Source organism: Erinaceus europaeus, chromosome 1 (assembly GCF_950295315.1).
Source record: "Erinaceus europaeus chromosome 1, mEriEur2.1, whole genome shotgun sequence".
Classification (NCBI taxonomy): Eukaryota; Metazoa; Chordata; class Mammalia; order Eulipotyphla; family Erinaceidae; genus Erinaceus; species Erinaceus europaeus.
The window spans coordinates 61,513,903-61,534,711 of record NC_080162.1 but is presented as its reverse complement, the minus strand read 5'-3'; the positions used below and the strand labels follow the sequence as shown (position 1 = coordinate 61,534,711).

General features: G+C 37.4%; 1 protein-coding gene across 1 annotated transcript in view; it reads left to right on the top strand.

Moving 5' to 3' along the window:
* Nucleotides 1-2,869: 2,869 nt before the first annotated feature.
* The window catches only part of SPTLC3 (serine palmitoyltransferase long chain base subunit 3), a 158,085-nt gene continuing 140,145 nt past the window's right edge, over nucleotides 2,870-20,809 (top strand). The window contains exon 1 of the mRNA XM_007526075.3: nucleotides 2,870-3,288. Coding sequence (XP_007526137.1) covers nucleotides 3,172-3,288 — 117 coding nt within the window. The 5' untranslated portion in view covers nucleotides 2,870-3,171. The remainder of the gene's footprint in view (nucleotides 3,289-20,809) is intronic.

Below are 20,809 nucleotides of genomic sequence, written 5' to 3'. Positions count from 1 at the left end.
GGCTTTCTTGTTATTATCACTGGAGTTTACTACTCTAAGACAAGATTTTCAGATAGAGACAGAGGGGAAAAAGAGGAAAAGACACAGCAGCACTGAATATTCCTTAAGTGTGGAAAAGGAAACAAAGTGACTTCGATGAGAGTATCGCTGAAGAATTAAATAATTAGTCCTTCCTTAGTAAGCAGACATAAAACCAACAGTGTAAACTAGGGGCTTTTTATTGACATGATGGCAGCCATGGTTCCACCCAGTCACTGAGACTCTAATTCAGCCTTCCTGGACTCCACAACTCTTGTGATCTTCATACCTGTGTCTGTTCATTTCCTTCTTAGTGAATCTGTCAGGAATTTCAACCTCAGTGGAATACACCTATTCCTTAAGGTTGGGTGTTTGTATTTATATCCTGAGAAAAATTGAAGTTAATAGGGAGATAACATGATCTTAATCATAGGTGGACATAAAATTCAAAACAAGAAGGAGCTTAATGGTGGCACACTTGGTTGAGAGCACACATTGCATGTGTAAGGACACAAGTTCAAATCCCTGGGTCCCACCTTCATGAATGGTGAAACAATATTGCAGGTGTCTTTCTCCCTCTTTCTATCTCATCCTTCCTTCTCAATTTTTCTCTGCCTCTATCTGAATTAAATAAAATTTATAAAAAAGCAAATCAATGGATAATACAGGGTAAAATCTAAGGGGACTGTTTATCTAGTAAATTGGATTTATATACTTACTCAGATTTATAGATTAAATTTAAATAGATTTTCAATTTATAGTTTAGTCTGACAAATAATAATTTAAAACTCAATTAAGTAAAACTGACTTTGATTTGTACAAAGAATTCCCTAATGAAACAAGAAACTCACATTGACAAAAATTTAAAAATGGTATTTTTACTATTTGATTCACACATACAGGTAACTTCATCCCTAAATATCTGGAACAGAATTATAGTGCTACTACTGGAATATTTCTGACTCTTGGTGTTTTTTTTTTTAAATAAAATCAGTTTATTGAGAAATGTTGACTTATAAGGCTATTATTATTACAGGAACACATACTTGTGGGTTTTAAAACTTGCATTTATTTTTTAAAATAATAAATTATCCTTTCATTGGTTAACAGTGATATGTTTCTGTCAAGTTACTGTACACACTACCAAAAGTTCTGGTGCCCTTATATCTTTTTAGGTCAAATATATCCTTTTGTATTTTTAAAATCTTTGTTTCCAGAGTCTCAGTTCTGAATGCTTGGGATTTTCTTTAATGCATGTTGCTTTGTAGGTAGACTTGCTGAAGACTTCTCTTAACACTGTCATATCAGAAGTTAGAATTTCAAAATGCAAATTCTGGAGCAGGTGGGGAATGAGTCACAAACATTCAGACATAATAATCAATATTCTTAAACTCAAAACATAATTCTATATTTACTTTAACAGAGTAAGGTATTTAAAATGAATTTGAGTTATCTACTGGTTATAAATATGCATACTATCTAATGCTATGCTTTTTTTTGTTTGTATCTCAGTGTGTATGTGTGTGTGTGCTTGAATTAGTCCATTGACTCAATAAGTGGGTTTCTTTTTTCTTTCATTCCAACTTATTTTGGGGTTGGGGGGTGTAAATGGTTTACAGTACAGCCATTACCACAACAGTAGAGCTTCTTATCTTTTCATGACAGCTGTCTGAAAAACACTCTCAACTCCAATTTAGACGTATTTCACCATTATGCATTGGGAACCCAATGCCCTCTTCATCTTCCTGCTAACCCCTATGCTCCAGTTTCATTTGTTTTAGTGCTAAACCACACTCAATCCAAGTTTCACCTCCTGTTTCCCCCTCTTTCCTTGTTTCCTAAATTCCACATATAAGAGTGGCCATTCAGTATTCAATAAGTGGATTTCTTTTCAAAGTGCTTAATGTTAAAGAAGTCTCTCCAAGTCTTTGGAACACACAACAGAATGTAAATGATTACCATTTCCCAGCAAACCATGTCACCATAATAAACTTATCAAGAGGAAATAGACTTCCTGTGACTGGTGCATTGAGGGAATCAGTTAATGAGTAAACCAGATATATTCAGAACTAGGACATCACATTCACTGTCTGCCTCACAATATCTGTGTCAGTAACCAAGCTTAGTCAAATATTTATTTTCCTACTACTCTGCCAGACATCAGCCTGCCAAAAATATATCATCTCATTTTTAGAAGTGGGGAAACTGAGGTACAGAGTAAATAGTTACCCTCCCCTTGTCATGTTACAAAGGTAATGCAATCAGAATGAGAAAGCAAATAGCCTCTCAGGCTTTTGTCTTAATGGAAGACTTTAGGAACTAGTTAGTACCTTCATAGCCCTGGCTTTAACATGGAGTGAATGGAGAATTTTTTTCACCATTTTTGTGTTATAGTATGATCCATGTCACATAAAATTAACTTCATTAACTATTATTAACTGTCCACCTCAGTAACATTAAGTATATTCCCCTTGCTCCTATCATAAGCATATATTGTCTGTCCTCTTTCCATCTTCCCACTTGAAGCTCTGTGTCTATTACACAATAACTTCCTATACCCCCCTCCCATTACAGACCCTTGACAGCTGCTTCTGATGTTTATTTTACAGCAAAAAGAAATGTTGACTTTGAGTTTGGTTCACAAAAAAAAAAAAAAAGAAGAAGAAGAGGAATTTGATTCTGGAGAAGGAGATAGCAGATAGATGTAAATCTAGAACCAACTGCTCTCTGAAGATTGTATGAGTGTGCTAAGTATGTGTGTATGACTTTAAAAGATTCTCCACCTCCTACCCGCCCCCTCACAGTTTGTCACTGTGTTTTAGTCTCCTGATTTCCTCAATCCATACAAGAAGCCAGTTTTAGTAATCTACTTTATAGCTTCAGAAGCAGGTCTGTTGCTATGAAGGTCACAATCTGAGTTAAGGAATATAAAAGTAACCAGTATAAAGGCAACACTTTTCTTTTTCTTTTTTTTAGCTTCAAAGATCTGCCCAAAAGATAGACTGTTGCTCTTCTTCTGGAAAAGCCTGATTGGTAGGATTCCTTCAAGGGCTCAGCCCGAAGTGCTTTATCCTGTCCCTTAACCAACTTCAAAACTATAGCTTGTCAAGAGCCTCTGGAGGAAAACCTGTCTTGTTCCTTCACTTCACACAAATGGCCAATCCCAGAGGCAGTGATGTTTGCAATGGGAGTCTTCATAATCATAAGGAACAGAGGGATAATTTGAAAACTGAAAACTGCACAAAGAATGGAATAGTGCAAGAAATTCAGGTAAGGGGCAAAATCATGAATGACCTGCATGTTTCATTATTTCTTTTGCAATGTTATTTGAAGCTATTTAACTGTTTTTATGAAGTATATATATTTTTACTCTTCTACTAAACTGAAATTATTGGCTACCAAAGAGTTTACATAAGGGGTAAGAAGAAATTTTCTTTTTGATGCAAGGTAGAACAAGCATTACCCAAAAGCCTTCAACTCCCTAACATGCAAACATGCCTAAAAGACTTGTGGTTTCTTGTAAACATTTTAGGGAGTCAAAGTTATGAAGATCCACACTCTTCAGCTAAATATCACTAAGAAATAACAGCATACCACTTTCATCGTGCTTCAGAAGCAAAACAAAGGGGGAGGGGGAATGAAAGAAAATATTGCTGAGGTTATGTGGTTGTAGATGGCATTTTTCGCCTAGTGCATGAGAGTTGCCTGCCTTTCTGAAAAGAAAAAAAAAGACAATGTTTAATAAAGCATTATAATATGCGGTTTGACTTGGGGCCAGATTCCCTGTTTGAAACATCATAGGAATTCCTTTCTAAGACACTTCAGAAAGTGTAGCCTATTGTTACATTCTGTGCTCAGGAAACAAACAGACATTTAATTGTCATTCATTTTGACACTTTTTATATTTTGGCTATTTCTGGACAGATTTTTTTTTTGCCTCCAGGGTTATTGCTGGAGCTCAGTGCCTGCACCATGAATCCACTGCTCCTGGATGCCATTTTCCCCCTTTTGTTGCCCTTGTTGTTGTGTCCTTGTTGTGGTTATTATTGTTATTGTTGATGTCGTTCGTTGTTGGCTAGGACAGAGGGAAATGGAGAGAGGAGGGGAAGACAGAGAGGGGGAGAGAAAGACAGACACCTGAAGACCTGCTTCACCGCCTGTGAAACAATTCCCCTGCAGGTGGGGAGCCGGGGGCCTCCACCGAGATCCTTATGCTACATACGCTTAACCGGCTGCGCTAACACCCAACACCCAGAATTTTTTTTTTTTTAATGTGGATCCACTGAGAAGAAGGAACTAGAGAAATGTTGGTTTATTCAAACAGAGAGCGTAGGACTTGCAAGATATTTGTAAAGGAGGAGGAGGAGCAGCAGAAGCAGGAGGAGGAGGAGGAAGAGGAGGAGGAGAAGGAGAAGGAGAAGGAGAAGAGGAGGAGGAGGAGGAGAGGAAGGAGGAGGAGGAGGAGGAGAGGAAGGAGGAGGAGGAGGAGGAGGAGAGGGAGGAGGAGGAGGAAGAGGAGGAGGAGGAGGAGGAGGAGGAGGAGGAGGAGGAGGAGGAGGAGAAGAAGAAGAAGAAGAAGAAGAAGAAGAAGAAGAAGAAGAAGAAGAAGAAGAAGAAGAAGAAGAAGAAGAAGAAGAAGAAGAAGAGAAGAGGAAGAAGGAGGAGGAGGAGAAAGAGAAGGAGGAGGAGGAGGAGGAGGAGAAAGAGAAGGAGAAGGAGAAGAAGAGGAAGAAATGCAGTTCTCCTTATTCCATGAAGCTTTAATCCTCTGCTCTTAGCAACAGGTATGAGTTCACCTGCTTGTGGAACAAATTAGCATTCCCAAACAGGTATCTCCACTGTTGAGAAAGAAGAAGCTGCACAGAAGCCCCTGAAGTTCTCCTTTATTCATTCATCCCCAGATTCCCAGCGTCTGCCCAGAGAAAAGGTCCATTTTTTCTAAGATCAAGGAGATTTGGCTGCAGGCCAGTCTGCTCATCAGTGAATTGCATGTATGTGTTCATTTGGAAGAGTTGGTAGAAGGGGGCACTCTGAAGTCTGCGTTACATGTGAAAAGGTTGTTGTCCCTAAAATTTGTCTGCCATCGCCAGACATATTTGCAAGAGATGAAGATCTGAGGGTGAGGAATTAATATAAGCAAGCAGATTTCTCAGATGGTGTGGTTTTACCTCTCAAGACTTCAAGAGTATACTTATGGGTTGGCTCTGAATTAATTAGTTAGTCATTTTTATGACTATATTATGCTATTAAGAAATATTGGGAGTCGGGCGGTGGCGCAGGGGGTTAAGCACACGTGGCGCAAAGCGCAAGGACTGGCTTAAAGACCCGGGTTCCAGCCCCCAGCTCCCCACCTGCAGCAGAGTTGCTTCACAAGCGGTGAAGCAGGTCTGCAGGTGTCTATCTTTCTCTCCTCCTCCTCTCTCCATTTCTCTCTGTCCTGTTCAACAACAACGATATCAATAACCACAATAATGTTAAACAACAAGGGCAACAAAAGGGAAAATAAATAAAAATAAATTTAAAAAAAGAAGTTCTTACACTCAGAAAAAAAAAAAAGAAGAAGAAATATAAACAAGGGAGTCAGGCGGTAGCGCAGCATGTTAAGTGCAGGTGGCACAAAGTGCAAGGACCCAAATAAAGATCCTGTTAGAGCCCCGGGCTTCCCACCTGCAGGGGAGTCATTTCACAAGCTGTGAAACAGGTCTGCAGGTGTCTATATTTCTCTCCCCCCTCTGTCATCCCCTTCTCTTTCCATTTCTCTCTGTCCTATCCAACAACGACTACAACAATAAAACAACAAGGCCAACAAAAGGGAATAAATAAATTAATTAATTTAAAAAAGAAATATAAACATACTACGGCTGAAAATGGATAAAATAAAAGATTGTCAGGATATATTATCATTGCAATCATTTGCAAAGCAAAGTGAGAAAGGTTTCTAGAAACCATGAAAAAATATTAGTGCATTCTATCTACCTGAAAATCTAAAGCACTTTGTGGCAAAAGGAATCACTGAGAAAAATAAATTAAAATTAATTTTAAATGAAATTTCAATTAAAATGCCATTTACGGTTGCATCAAACACAAGAAAAATGTGAGATTGGATGTGAAAAAAAATGAAGAGAAATCGAATTAAAGCTATTTTTGAGTTGTTATTGAGAGACCTGAAAGGAATATATGGAAAGATATTTTTCACACTGAGGGAGACTCAGTGTGGGGAAAAAAGCACTAATTATGACAAATTAATTTATCAAGTACATGTTATCCCAGCAAATAAAGCAACAGAATCTTTTCTGAACCAAAGAAAAGTTTTACAAAGGTCAACAACTGAAATGTCAAAATAAAAACTATGAATAAGGATGATAGTGAGAGGTGGCTAGCATTATCAACTCATAAACCATGTTACAGAGCACAGGAATTGATTTTAAACTGTCCTATGAACATACAGGTAAATGATATTCTTTATTATTAAAATTAATTTATTGACTAGATAATATATATTTTAAATAATAATTATACATGGTAAGCAAAAATATAAATGGAAGCTCAGGAGCCATAAAAGAAGAGGTGAAAGGTCATAAAGATAGCTCAGTGGCTAAGTTACCTGTCTTGCCATGCATGCTGCCTTAGACCAAGTCCTGACACCAATAAAAGGCAAATAGTACCAGGAAGTTATATTATTGTAGTATCTCTATCTCTCTTCTTCTCTTTCTCTCAGAGATAAATAAATCTTTTCAAAAGGTTTTGTTTGATGTGCTAGAATAAGAATGGTATGCTTAAAATTATTGCCTAGGTTGTATAGTCAAATTCAATGACTACAAGTACCAAAATTTAAAAAATGAAACAATGTTTCTGTCAGTGCAACCAAATCTGAAGTGTAATTGTTTATCCCGAGGAGGACTTTACCTGGTTACGCAATTTATAGAAAAGGTGTTGGCTCAGGAGAGTCAGCATATCCAAGTACAGAATGCATGATTTTAAGTATATTTAGTGTATGTCCATTATAAATTGACTGTATCTATTTGTAAAACTTTCCTAGACACAGTGCCAGAGGTAGATTGATGTTAACCTAAAAATAAGGAATCAATATCATTTATGTTTGAATACACTTAATTTCCTTACTAAATCTTCTCACCTCTGTGTCATTTGGTCTGCATAAGTAATTTTCTGGCATTCTAGAGCATGCCAACCTATAAAATCATGTGTGAACAAGCCAATATAGAAAAAAAATATTAGGGAGTCGGGCTGTAGCGCAGCGGGTTAAGCGCAGGTGGCGCAAAGCACAAGGACCGGCATAAGGATCCCGGTTCGAACCCCGGCTCCCCACCTGCAGGGGAGTCGCTTCACAGGCGGTGAAGCAGGTCTGCAGGTGTCTGTCTTTCTCTCCTCCTCTCTGTCTTCCCCTCCTCTCTCCATTTCTCTCTGTCCTATCCAACAACGATGACAACAACAATAATAACTACAACAATAAAAAAAAAACAACAAGGGCAACGAAAGGGAATAAATAAATAAAATAAAAATTAAAAAAAAAATTAAAAAAAAAAAAAAAAAAAAGAAAAAAAATATTAGAAAGGAAAACCTTGGCGAGGTTAGCAACAATTTATTTATTTGTTTACTTATTTACTTATTTTGTTTTACGATAGGACAGAGATAAATTGAGAGGGGGAGATAGAAAAGGAGAGAGAGAGAGACACCTGCAGACCTACTACAACACTTGTGAAGAAACCCCCTTGCAAGTAGAGAGCCTGGGGCTTGAACTAGGATCCTTGCACTGGTCATTACACTTCATACTATGTGCATTTAACTCAGTGTGCCACTAACAAATGCTTAGAAAGAATATTAGAATATTGGCAAGGGATGGAGGTTGGATTGGGGTGGGGTGGGGTGGGCGGATGGTAGAGCACCTGTTAAGCACACACATTACAGTGAGCAAGGACTGGGGTTCAAGCCCCTGGTCCCCATCAACAGGGGGAAAGCCTCACAAGCTGTGAAGCAGTATTGCAGGCGTTTCTCTGTCTCCCGCCTTCCCTACCTCCCTTTCCTTCTCAATTTGCCTCAGCCTATATCCAGTAAATAAATAAAAGCCAAAACTGTTTTTAAAATCAGGTTTTTTTGAAAGATAGAAAAAAAGAAACAGAATATTAGCAAGGTTTAGTGTGGGGGGCAATAAAATAAAATGACAAGAAAGTATTTACCTGCCATGAGCCCTGAAAACAGGTCCTATATTGACACAGCTCATGATTTTCAAAACAAGCTGAAAATCCAAGTAGAAAGTGTTAATAGCTTTTCTTTAATTGGCTCTTAATTTCAAAAATTCAAATAGTATGAATTTCTTGGAAGTATTGCTGTCAGTAATAAATGCATAATCTCTAAACTAAAGATAAAGAGGTATAGAAAAGAAACAGCAAAATAGCTCACCTAGATAATGTTCTAGCTTTGTCATACATGAAAATCAGTTCCGAGAGTGGAGGAAGTTTTGACTTTGTAGCATTTCCTCTCTCTGTCTCTCTCTCTGTCTCTTTTCTCTCTCTCCCCTCCTTCCCTCTCTCCCACCTTCCCTCTCTCCCTCCTTCCCTTTCTATCTGAAAAGTCAACTTGCAGTGATGAATCTCCAGTAAGACAAAAAAAAAAGCAAGAAAAGTAAGAAATAATGCTATTTCCTCAAATATATTTAGAAAGAATGGCTGCACTCTATGTAATGTTACAAAGCATAACCATAGTAGCAATAAACTTAATAAATAAGAAATGAATATTTCTATATTCACAAATTTTCCATATATACAGTTCATGAATTTTCTGAATTTAAGTCACCAAGTGTTGGGAAATTGTGAGGAGCCTCACAAAGCATTAAGCCAGCTTCCCCGATACAACTTGCATTCCTGATACTATGGCCTACCTACATAATCATTGTTTTGCCTGAAAGATTCCCACCCATTCCATTCCTTTGTTCTATCTTCTATCTACACTCCTTGCCTCCAGGGTAGTATTAATCCCACCAGTTAAAACCTTCACAACAGTTGCTAAGGAAGTTCCTACCTTTCCAGCCTTTCTCTGTCCCTTTCCTAGCCATTTCCATTTACGTCTGGGTCTGTCTTTTAAAAGCCTCTACTCTCTGATCAATAAAGACATTGCACTGTCTCGCCACCACATGTTTGGTTCCTGAGTCATCTCCCTCGAGTTGCTGAGTGATTTGAGGATGGCTCTGATCGAGTTCTCTCCAAACTACAGAGTATGTGCCCAAGAAGAGGCACCACCATGCTAACCCACAACCAAGCTAAAAAACAATTCACTTTTAGTGAATTTATTAGTTTTTATTAGTTTTCATTAGACACATCTGCTCTCTCAATACAATAAGAAAATCAATTTCCTTAGAGAAGACAGGATCAGGGATTCTCAGATCAAGTCACCAAAGATTAAAAAAAAAAAAAAATTCACATACCCCAAAGCATTTGGGGAACAAAGCCTCACATGTTATTCTTTTATTTTTAAAAATTGAATTTGAATTTTGTATTCTATTCTATAAGGCAGTTCTATTTCTCATATTTTTATCTTTATTTTAAATATTTCTTTACAGCTAATATATTCTTTTTCTTTATTGGGAGATAATGATTCATAAGATATTTAGTAAATTACTTGAGTACAGTTTCTTATATGCATGGCACACCTGGATGAGTGCATATGTTACAGGACCTGGGTTTGACCCCCTAGTCCCCACTCGAAGGGGGAAACTTTGCAAGCAGTGAAGCAGGACTGCAGGTGTCTTCTCTACCTTCCTCCTTTCTCTCATTTCTGGCTGTCTTTACCCAACAAAGATAATAAAATTTTTAAAAAATCTTATCTCCTTGTGATAGATGTTTGTACACCACTCCCACCACCAATTTAAGTCTCCTGCCACATGATACATCAGATTTCCAAATTCCTTTCACCTCATTCCACCTACCTCCTTTAGAATCTATGTATTTGCTACATTAGATCACAATTTGGCTAAATTTCACCATCTGTTTTGCCTTTATTTCTTTGTCCCTTAATTTCCACCTCTGAGTGAAATTCATCTAGTATTCATGCTTCTCCTTCTGGCTTATCTCACTTAACATGATTCCTTCAAGTTCCATGCAAGATGTGGCAAATGATAGTTTATCATTTCTAATAGCTGAGTAGTATTCTACTATGTATATATACCAAAAATTTCTTACCCAATATTATGTCACTGGATATTTGGTTTGTTACCAAGTTTGGACTATTACAAATAATACTGCTATGGGCATAGGTATACACAAAACTCTTTGAATAGGTATTCTGGGTTTCTTTAGATAAATCCCTATAAAAGGAATTGCTAGGTCACCAGGTATGTCCACTTTTAATGTTCTGTTTTCCACAGGGGTCAAACCAATTTACAATTCCCATCAACAAAGTAGAAATGTTCCTTTTCCCCACATTCATGTTAACAATTGTTCCTGTTTTTTTTTAATATATGAGATTTTCATAAGTGTGAGTGGCTTTTACTGTCTTTTTTTCTTTCTATTTTTTTCATGACACTGGGAATCAGTGACTTTCAGTATTTTTGCATCTGCCAGTTGGTCCTCTGGACATTGTCTCTGAGGAGCATTGTGTTCATGTCCTCTTCCCATTTTTATTGGGGTTGTTTGGTCTTTGTTGCTTGAGATTTGTGGGCTCTTTATATATTTTGATAATTAGCCCTTTGTCTGATGTATGATGTGTAAAGATCTCTCATTCTGTATAGATCCTTTTTGTTATAGTGAAAGTTCATTTTGCTGCTCAGAAGCTTTTCAGTTTTATGTAATCCTCCTGGTTTATTTTTTCTTTGGTTTCCCTTGCTGTTAGATTCAAATCTTCAAAGGCATTTACAAAGTAAATGTTGTGGAGTGTTCTGCCAATGTTTTTGTCTATATATTTGATAGTTTCTGCAAGTCTTTTATCCATTTTGAGTTGACCTATGTGCATGGAAACATATTGTGGTTCTCTGTCATTTTTTCTGCATGTTTCATCCAAATCATCCCTGAACTATTTATTAAAAAACTCTCTCCATTTATTGTTCTGGTCCCATTGCTGTAAGTTAGAAGACATTTATATTCCTTTTTCACTACCCCTTCCTCAAATTTCTTTTTCAGCTTCCTTTAGTATCCTGAATAAAACTGAATTCATGATTACAAAAAGGATCAGGTGGTGGAATAACTGGTAGAGTACACACATTACCATGTGCAAGGACTCAGGTTCAAGCCTCTGGTACCTACCTGCAAAGGGGAATCTCATGGGTAATGGAGTAGTAATTCAAGTGTCTTCTCCTTAGGTATCTCTCATCTATATAAAAGAATTAAAAATGAAAGTTTAGTGTAAAGAAGATTCTCCTCTCAACCATTTTGTATGCATATTATTAAAAAGACCTTAATATGTGATCACCGTTAAATTTTCTTCCTATTGAAATAAAGTTTACATAGAATAAAGTGAAGAAATCTCAATTATACTATTAAGTGAAGTTTGACCTGCACTATATTTTCATTAACTCTTAACAGAAATAGTTTTACAGGGTTAGAAGAGATCACACCCAATTGGGTGCACCCATTACCATTGATAAGGTCCTGGTTTTGAACTCTGACACCATATAGAAGTGCCATGACAACAAAGGAAATGCCAATGTTGGAAGAGCCTTAGAACAATGAAATCATACATGCACTAGACATTGGTGATGTCAAATTAAATTAACACCTGATGAGGGTAAATGAAGGGCTCAATAGAAAACTAATCAGAAATAAAAATTAAACTAATCAGAGAAACTCTTCCACTGAATACATGGGGATTGACTGCATTTTCCTTTGTGATTAGTATAATACAGATAGAAACAGGGGCTTAGTTTAGAATTTATAACATTTACATCCCATTTACATCCTTTTTTTTTTTTTACCCATCATGCTGAAAAAAGTTCTGAGCTTTTAGATTTGCTACAGTAGACCATTGTTGCGATTCCCAACCTAAAAAAAAAAGCACCACAATATTTGATTTCACAAAGTGTTATATGTTATTATAAATTATTCTCAGTTGCAAAATTGATATTGCAAAATCTCATTTGCCTCATTTCTTTTTTTTTCTTTTATTTAAGAAAGGATTAATTCACAAAACCATAGGGTAGGAGGGGTACAACTCCACACAATTCCCACCACCCAAACTCCATATCCCACCTCCTCCCCTGATAGCTTTCCCACTCTCTATCCCTCTGGGAGCATGGACCCAGGGTCATTGTGGGTTGTAGAAGGTAGAAGGTCTGGCTTCTGTAATTGCTTCCCCTCTGAACATGGGCATTGACTGGTCAGTCCATACTCCCACTCTGCCTCTCTCTTTCCCTAGTAGGGTGGGTCTCTGGGGAAGCAGAACTCCAGGACACATTGGTGGGGGTCTTCAGTCCAGGGAAGCCTGGCTGGCACCCTGATGACATCTGGAACCTGGTGACTGAAAAGAGAGTTAACATACGAAGCCAAACGAATTGTTGAGCAATCACGGACCCAAAACTTGGAATAGTGGAGAGGAAGTGTTAGGGGGATACTCACTGCATACTCTAGTGTACTTCTGCTTTCAGGTATATATTTTGCAGTAGTTTATGGATACGTGTGAACATATGCTCTCTCTCACAGAAACTGGTGTATATCTAGGTTTTGGGACTTTGTTAGAAAGTGAACCACCTGGGATGGAATTAGAGTATACTATGAAAGGAAAGGTCTCACCCTAGTAATGAAGCTGAAGGGTTGTCATTCCACATGTGAAGTCTCTGGACACAGCCTGAAGTGAAGCATGTTGAGGTGGCAATCGTTGTGTTGGTTAGGTTGTGATCGGCAGATGCAATATTATTTGATATGGATTGGGAGAGGCATGCAGCAAAGTGGGCCCTATCCAAGGGTTCCAGGACTGGGGGAAGTAGGGGCTCTATAGTGGAGATGTGAGGTTCCTGCTGTCTTAGGGTTCCAAAAGACAATCGATAGTTAATGTTATCATCACATTATTTGGTAATTGGGTTAACTTTGAAAAGTCCTTTTGTTAGGGTTTGCTGTACAGTACCCAGTATCTTGTATATAGCTGTGCTATTGGATGCTTCTGATCTACTTGGTCTAGGCTTTTGAGAGAGTCTGCATATCAATTACACAGCCTATATATTTAAAAAATTCAGTCTGTGTTTTAAAAAGCTTCGAGACATACAATTAATTTTCCACCTCTCATATTAATTAACTAGTGATTTATATGACTACATTTTACTAGGAGTGTACATAAACACCATTCCCACCACCAAAAGACTGTGACCCTCCCACCCACTCCCACCCCCCACTGGTCCAGGAAGCTGCATGTCTACCCCTCACCACAGGGTTTTTACTTTGGTGCCCTACTTACAATTTGATCAGGTCCTGCTTTTAGTTTCCCTTTCAGATCTTCTTACTCAACTTCTGTTGATGAGTGGGATCATCCCATACTCATTTTCATCTTTCTGACTTAGCTCACTTAACATAATTCCTTCTAGCTCTGTCCAAGATGGGTCAGAGAAGGTGGGTTCATTGTTCTTGATAGCTGCATAGTATTCCATTGTGTATATATACCACAGCTTTCTCAGCCACTCATCTGTTGTTGGGCACCTGGGTTGCTTCCAGGTTTTAGCTATTATGAATTGTGCTGCTATGAACATAGGAGTACACACCTCTTTTTGGTTGGGTGTTATGGAGTCCTTGGGGTATAACCCCAGGAGAGGAATTACTGGATCATATGGAAGGTCCATGTCTAGCTTTCTGAGAGTTTTCCAGACTGCTCTCCACAGAGGCTGTACCAATTTACATTCCCACCAGCAATGTAAAAGGGTTCCTCTGTCCCCACAACCTCTCCAGCATTTGTTGCTGCTGTCCTTTTTGATGTATGCCATTCTTACAGGAGTGAGGTGGTATCTTAGTGTTGTCTTAATTTGCATTTCTCTGACAATCAGTGACCTAGAGCAGTTTTTCATATGTTTGTTAGCCTTTTGGATCTCCTCTGTACTGAATGTTTTGTTCATATCCTCTGCCCATTTTTGCATGGGGTCATTTGCTTTTATGGTGCTAAGTTTGCTGAGCTCTTTATATATTTTGGTGATTAGTTTCTTGTCTGATGTATGGCATGTGAAGATCTTCTCCCATTCTGTGAGGGGTCTCTTTGTTTGTTTAATAGTTTCTTTGGATGTGCAGAAGCTTTTCAATTTGATGTAGTCCCATTGGTTTGTTTCTGCTTTAGTCTTCCTTGCAATTGGGTTTGATTCATCAAAGATGTCCTTGAGGTGTATGTGGGAAAGTGTTTTACCAATGTTTTCCTCTAAGTATTTGATTGTTTCTGGTCTGACATACAGGTCTTTGATCCATTTGGAGTTGATCTTTGTTTCTGGTGAGATAAAGTGGTTCAATTTCATTCTTCTGCATGTTACAACCCAGTTTTCCCAGCACCATTTATTGAAGAGAGCCTCCTTTTTCCATTTAATGCTTTGGGCCCCCTTATCAAAGATTGGATGTCCATAGGTGTGGGGATTTATTTCTGGGCTTTCAATTCTGTTCCACTGGTCTGTGTGCCTATTTTTGTTCTAGTACCATGCTGTTTTGATGATGATGGCTTTATAATATAGTTTAAGGTCTGGGAGTGTGATGCCTCCATTTCTGTTTCTTTTCCTCAAGATGGTTTTGGCAATTCTAGGTGTTTTCAGGTTCCAGATAAATGATTGTAGTGTTTGTTCTATTCTCTTAAAGAAGCTTGGTGAAACTTTGATGGGTATTGCATTAAATTTTTATATTTGCCTCATTTCTTAAGGCCTCTTTTTTCTACTTCTTAAAATAAGAGTTACATATAAAAAGCTTCCTTTTTCATATTTTAGAAAGACATATCGTAGAAAACAGTATTACAATTAATGATTGCTACTACATGTGAAAGTATATCTGTGTTCACAGTTTTTAAAATATTGTTAATCTTTACAACAGGTTTTCAAGGTTTACATATAATAATCCAAGGGTTGAAAGATCAGACCCCCACATGCAGGGGAGTCTCTTCACAGGCGGTGAAGCAGGTCTGCAGGTGTTTATCTTTCTCTCCCCCTCTGTCTTCCCCTCCTCTGTCCCTTTCTCTCTGTCCTGTCCAGAAAAAAAAAAAAAAAGGAAGGAAGGAAGGAAGGAAGGAAGGAAGGAAGGAAGGAAGGAATTACCCAGACAATTATTTATGTGTTTGGTAAGTAGTGAAATCAGAATTTTCTGATTCCTAACATCACAATTTGTTGCCATATCCCACAGCCCTGTGCCCTAGTAAACTGAATCAACACATAGATAATGAGAGTAGGGCTTCCTCTTCACACTGCCTAAACTGATTTGTTTCTCTTTGCTTATTCTCTAGTCTTCAGCAAATGATATAATCTCTAAGTGCTTTAGTTTCCTCCTATAAAAACAGGGATGGTAGGAGTCAGGTAGTGACATGCAGGGTAGAGCACACACATATCATATTTCAAGGACTCAGGTTTAAACCCTCAAGCCCTCCCTACAGGGGGGAAGCTTCATGAGTGTTGAAGCAGTGCCACAAATGTCTCTCGTTCCTTTATCTCCCCTCCCCCTTCTCTCTCAATTTTTTTCTGTATCTATAAAAAAACGGGGGGCAAAAATGGTAGTAGAATTATCATGCGGACACCAAGCCCTAGTTATTAACTCTAGTGCCAATTTAAAAACTAATGACTAAAATGAAAATAAAAGCATGGATGATAGGAGAATTTACTATATAAAACAAATATGACAGTGTATGTAAAGACTAATAATAGTAACATAAAGGCACAAATTTTTTTTTCAGATGTGACTCGTTATTATTGTTGACTCTGACAGGAGCCTACATTGTTTCTACTGCTAACCTCCCTTTGGTGAAAAAACTTCTAGAATATGAAGATGGGAGTTCTGTTGGACTGCATATTATTACTACCTTTAACACACAGTGACAGAAATATGTGAAGATGAGACCAAAAAGTTTCCAAATGAAAAACCATTAGAGAATAATAGTATGAAGATAGTAAGGCTATCTTCAATGTGGAGCAGTTGTGAAATCAGGATGGTAGGAGCAAATCCTGTTGATGTCACATGTACTCCATCTTTCATGTCTTACCATTTTCATAGACATAGACTCAATTCCAAAGGTCACCTCCCAATACTCTGGTTTCTCTTCAGATGGCATAAGTCTTTCACATTTTACCAAAGGTCACCTTCCCGTGGTCTTAACCTGTGGACTTCCACTGGTTCCCCAAAGTCTGCTCTACTTACTCTCTAGCACTAGGCTAGAAGTTCTGGAGAATCATCAGCCATAAGATTATCCCTCAACCGTTCAGTGATAGGAATAGGAGGATAAACGCACCTGCTCCCTTGTCCTCAGGCTAATAGCCTTGAGGCATGTTCTATGCTGCAACCCAGAGTTCTCACCGGAAGTGAGCTCTAGTTTCCCACAGTATTAAATAAGTAGACAAGTCCTCCACTTGTTTTCTGTTCTGCCCTTTCTCCTCTTCCTTCTTTCCTAATCTTCCTGGAATCACTTGACTCCTTCATTTAGGGTCTTCTGGGTATCCTCAAATTAAAACAATAATTTCTTTAAAAAGGTAACAAAGGAGGCAGGGAATGGTTCAGTAAACAAGGCATTAGACTCTTAAGCATGATGTTTTGAGTTTGATTCTTGACGTCTCATGTGCCACAGTGATGCTGTGTTTTTTATCATTTTCCCCACCCCCCTCTTCAACTCTCCCACCTCCCTGGTCTTCTTCCTTCCTCTTATAAATAAATCGTTTATAACCATAAATAGTTCTTTAACCGCCAGCTTCAATTACAACAATATTTATCTGAACAATCGTAAATCATCATTATTTCTGAACAATAAGCCTTATTTTATTTATGAGTTAATAAAATGTGTCATAAAAATGATTCCAATATGACAGAGATGATGCAGATAGATCTGGGAATGGAAAAGCATCTTCAGGAGTTATTCTTAGTAATTTTTTAAAAATAAGCTTCTAAAGGTCTTCAATAATGTTAATTCACATGTTAGGTTTCTATAGCCAGTCAACAGAATAATCTTTACATTGCACACCAAGTTCCACAACATCCTATAAATCTTCAAGTTATTCACTTTTGTTTTCACATCCTTATATTTCCTCAGACAAATTTCAAACACATGAATGCTTATTTCCAGACCCAGCAGGTGTACATGATTCAGTTCACTTCTTAGCTCATTTGCTAGCTTGCCATGATCATGACTTCAATGTCATGGGAGGGACTCTTGAGTTCTTGCAACATGGTGTGTTTCCAAATCACTTATTGTAATAGTCTTAAAGAAACTAGGCTTCAGATCATCTGGAGCACTTGAATAATTGTGCAGAACTAATCTCAGATCTCAGAGAAGTGTGTTATCTCATTTTCTTAATCTTAGTGACATATTTCTCAATAGACAATTCAGACTCAAATAGGTGTTATCACTTGCCCAAGATCTCAAAATGGCCACTCCAGGACAAGTCACACCTCTATTTATTGTCAGTTTCTAGCAGTTCCACATCATAAAATTAAAAACAAAGATCACAAAAGACAAGATAAAAAGCATTTTTGCAGGTCCATGTGAATAATTTGAGCACCTGGGAAAGTCCACAATAAGAACACCTCAGAAGCTGATTTGTCAGTATATACAAATGGATTGGCATGTTCTCTGAGGTCATTGGTTAACTCATAGCTATACTCTTACATACGGTGTTAAAGACTGAAAAGAGAAGTAATCCATATGGTGGTCTAAAAAAAGACTCAAAGGCTAAAATTAAAAAGCCATGAACATCAGTTTTCTCTTATTAAGTATGATATTTAATTTTTGAAATAATCAGTTGAGTCACATAATGTGCCCACCCATCCACTAAGTTTGCAGAAATAAGAGAGACAGAAAAAAACTGGTTGAGTCATGAGAACAGGTAAAAAACTAGTCAAGATTAACCTTGCTAGTTACTTCATTATTATATGCTGCATATGAAAAATTAGTCAGATAATGCATGCATGATGTTGGGGAAGAAAATAAATAAATCATAGTATTATATTTCAGTGAACTGGTTATTAGAAAAATTATGATTTTTATGAAAATGAAATATGTGCTCCTTTCAAGAGAACAAGAGCTTTCAGTCATAGAATCACATACATTCAACTCTATAAGGACATAGTCTGTCTTTATAGTCAACTAAAAGATGAGCCAAACTATATAAACTGGAATGTTCTTGACTTTCATATATTTGCAATTTTATATTGACAAAGATGAATAAAAGAAAGATTCAAGAAAAATATGCATGATCAACCTTGAACCAAATCTTAGTGACCACACAATGAAACAACAGTAACTGAATATTTTACAGGTCTCTTGATTTCTGGATATAAAGGTTCTGTTGAATGGCAGACACTATTTGGTCTCATTGCACAAAACCAGAAGTTTTAGGGGGTGGGTGGATGGCAGCTTAGCATCACTGAGATGCAAGAAGAAATTGATTCAGTTTAATTAAATAAGAAAAAGTATCACTGTAATCCAAGTTCAACTCCCTGTGCTCAGCCAAATAACTCTCAGTATGATATTTCGTGTGCCTCCAAGAACTCCACCCTTGTTATAGCTCACCTATGAGTCATGGGCTATCTGGCACAGTATAGAAACCACAGTGTACACCACACCATGGTGTCAAAGCATACCTCCATTGTTGGCTTATTCTCATGAAGTTTAGACCTTTTAAATTTTATTCAGAAATTTAAAATCTCAGAAACAACTGAGTAAGTTTATTTCATTAAATCTTCTTCTACAATGAATATGGGAGAAACTTCAAAATTAATAAGCATGGTCTGGTGAAATAGTTCAACTTAGAGATAATTTGCTTTGCCATATACAAATTCTAGCCTCCAGCATACCACAGGGAAGTATTAAGTCACTGAAAGAAACTTTGGTGATGTAGTGCCTTAAAAAAAGAAAGGACAACCAACCACACAACCACAAATCACTGGGTGTGAGTATTCCCAAACAGCTTTCCAACAGTGCTTTTGAAAACATATTACTAATTGGATTTCTAAGCTGCAGCTTTGCTTAAAACCTGACAGTGGACAAGACTGCAAAATTTAAATCCTAAACTTGGTTATACGCTTTGTATAACCTCCCTACTCCATTCATTCATTCATTCATTCATCATATACATATGGACAATCAACTATATCGGATATCATATAGGCACTGGCATACTAATAATGGTAAAGACAATGAAGTTCCCCTTCCAAAACTGGCATTCAGTCATGCCTCTCCATGCCAGTTCAAACTCTGACACTCCTTAACTCTGGCTCTTCATTCTGCTGGGAACATGGCTGATAACTCATAAATGGCTACTAATTATTACTAAAATCCCATTTATATGCTCTTTTTCTAAGGGAAGTTCTACTCCTTCCCTGAGCTAGGTCAATTCTCTATCCTAGCCACTCCACAATTCTCCTTATTCATTATTTCCTATTTTATAAGTATTTGCTCTGTATCTGAATTCAGACCATGGATTACTTTTTTTTTCATACTTTTCAACTCTGAGAACCATATAGTATCTGTTGCTACTCAAGTCTACAATAGTAAGAGCAACCATAGATAATGCATAAGCAAATGGGTGTGGCTATGTTACAATAAAACTTTATTTACAAAAATAGGCAGTAAACCTGCTCTGACATGTAAACCATAATTTGCCAACTGTTGAACAACAGGTACAATGTTGTGTATGTGTCCTCTACCAACCACACATTACTGAGCACTTGAAATGTGACAAGTATGAATACAACTGAGAATCAAACTCTCTAAGATGGCTTAATTTGAATAATTCCATTTTAAAGGTAAATAACCACATGTGGCTTGTGATTAGTGTATTAAACAGCACACATAATAGATGATGTATGTCAGGAGGATATGAGTTCTGTCTTTCTTGGTCATTATTGTATCACCTGGACCTAGTTTAGCAGCTGACACAAAGCAGATAATGAATAGGTATTTGTTGAATGAACAAATGCATTAATAGAAATAATTTATCTGTGACTACATTGCTTTTCACCTGTGCTATACACTTAGTTTAATTTCTCCACTGAAAGTTTCTGCTGTCTAGTAATGAAGCATGTTTTAAGTTCATTTTATCCCCCTTTGCCCATGAGCTCCACAGGAAACTATCTGATGATCTTTTCAGTGTCTAGCACAGATGCAAACACCTGTTAGTCAATCTTCTCATGGGCTATACCTTCATGGAAACAAAAATATGTAACCCTATGGTTTACTTTACTTCTGCGATGGGTCCCAGTTGGTCATTATTCAGAAGTCTAACTTCAAGATTCTTTTTGAACTGTTGTTGTAGTGTGAGAAATTAAACTTAGCTCTGCCCTTTCCTGCTATTTTTTTCAGCCTGAGGAAGTTGCTTAATGTGTGTGACTCTCTTTGAAGTGAAGATAATTGTAATTTATTTACAGCAATGTACTATCTACCTCATAAAGTATCATTTAAATGAATGAGATAACCGCCACAGTAGCTCTGATTACTTCTGAGTAATGCACTGTTTTCAAAAAACACATAATAAATAATCAGGAAGGTGGTAGTTATTTTCAGGGGTATTAAACCACTAGTGCATTGTTTTCTCTTTCTTATCAAGATAACTTAATAAAAGCTTTGTGTTCTTTAAAAGAAAGAACTGGTTGTTAGTAAATCAGAAAGATGCAGTCATTACAGAGTGGTGAACGATCAGTGC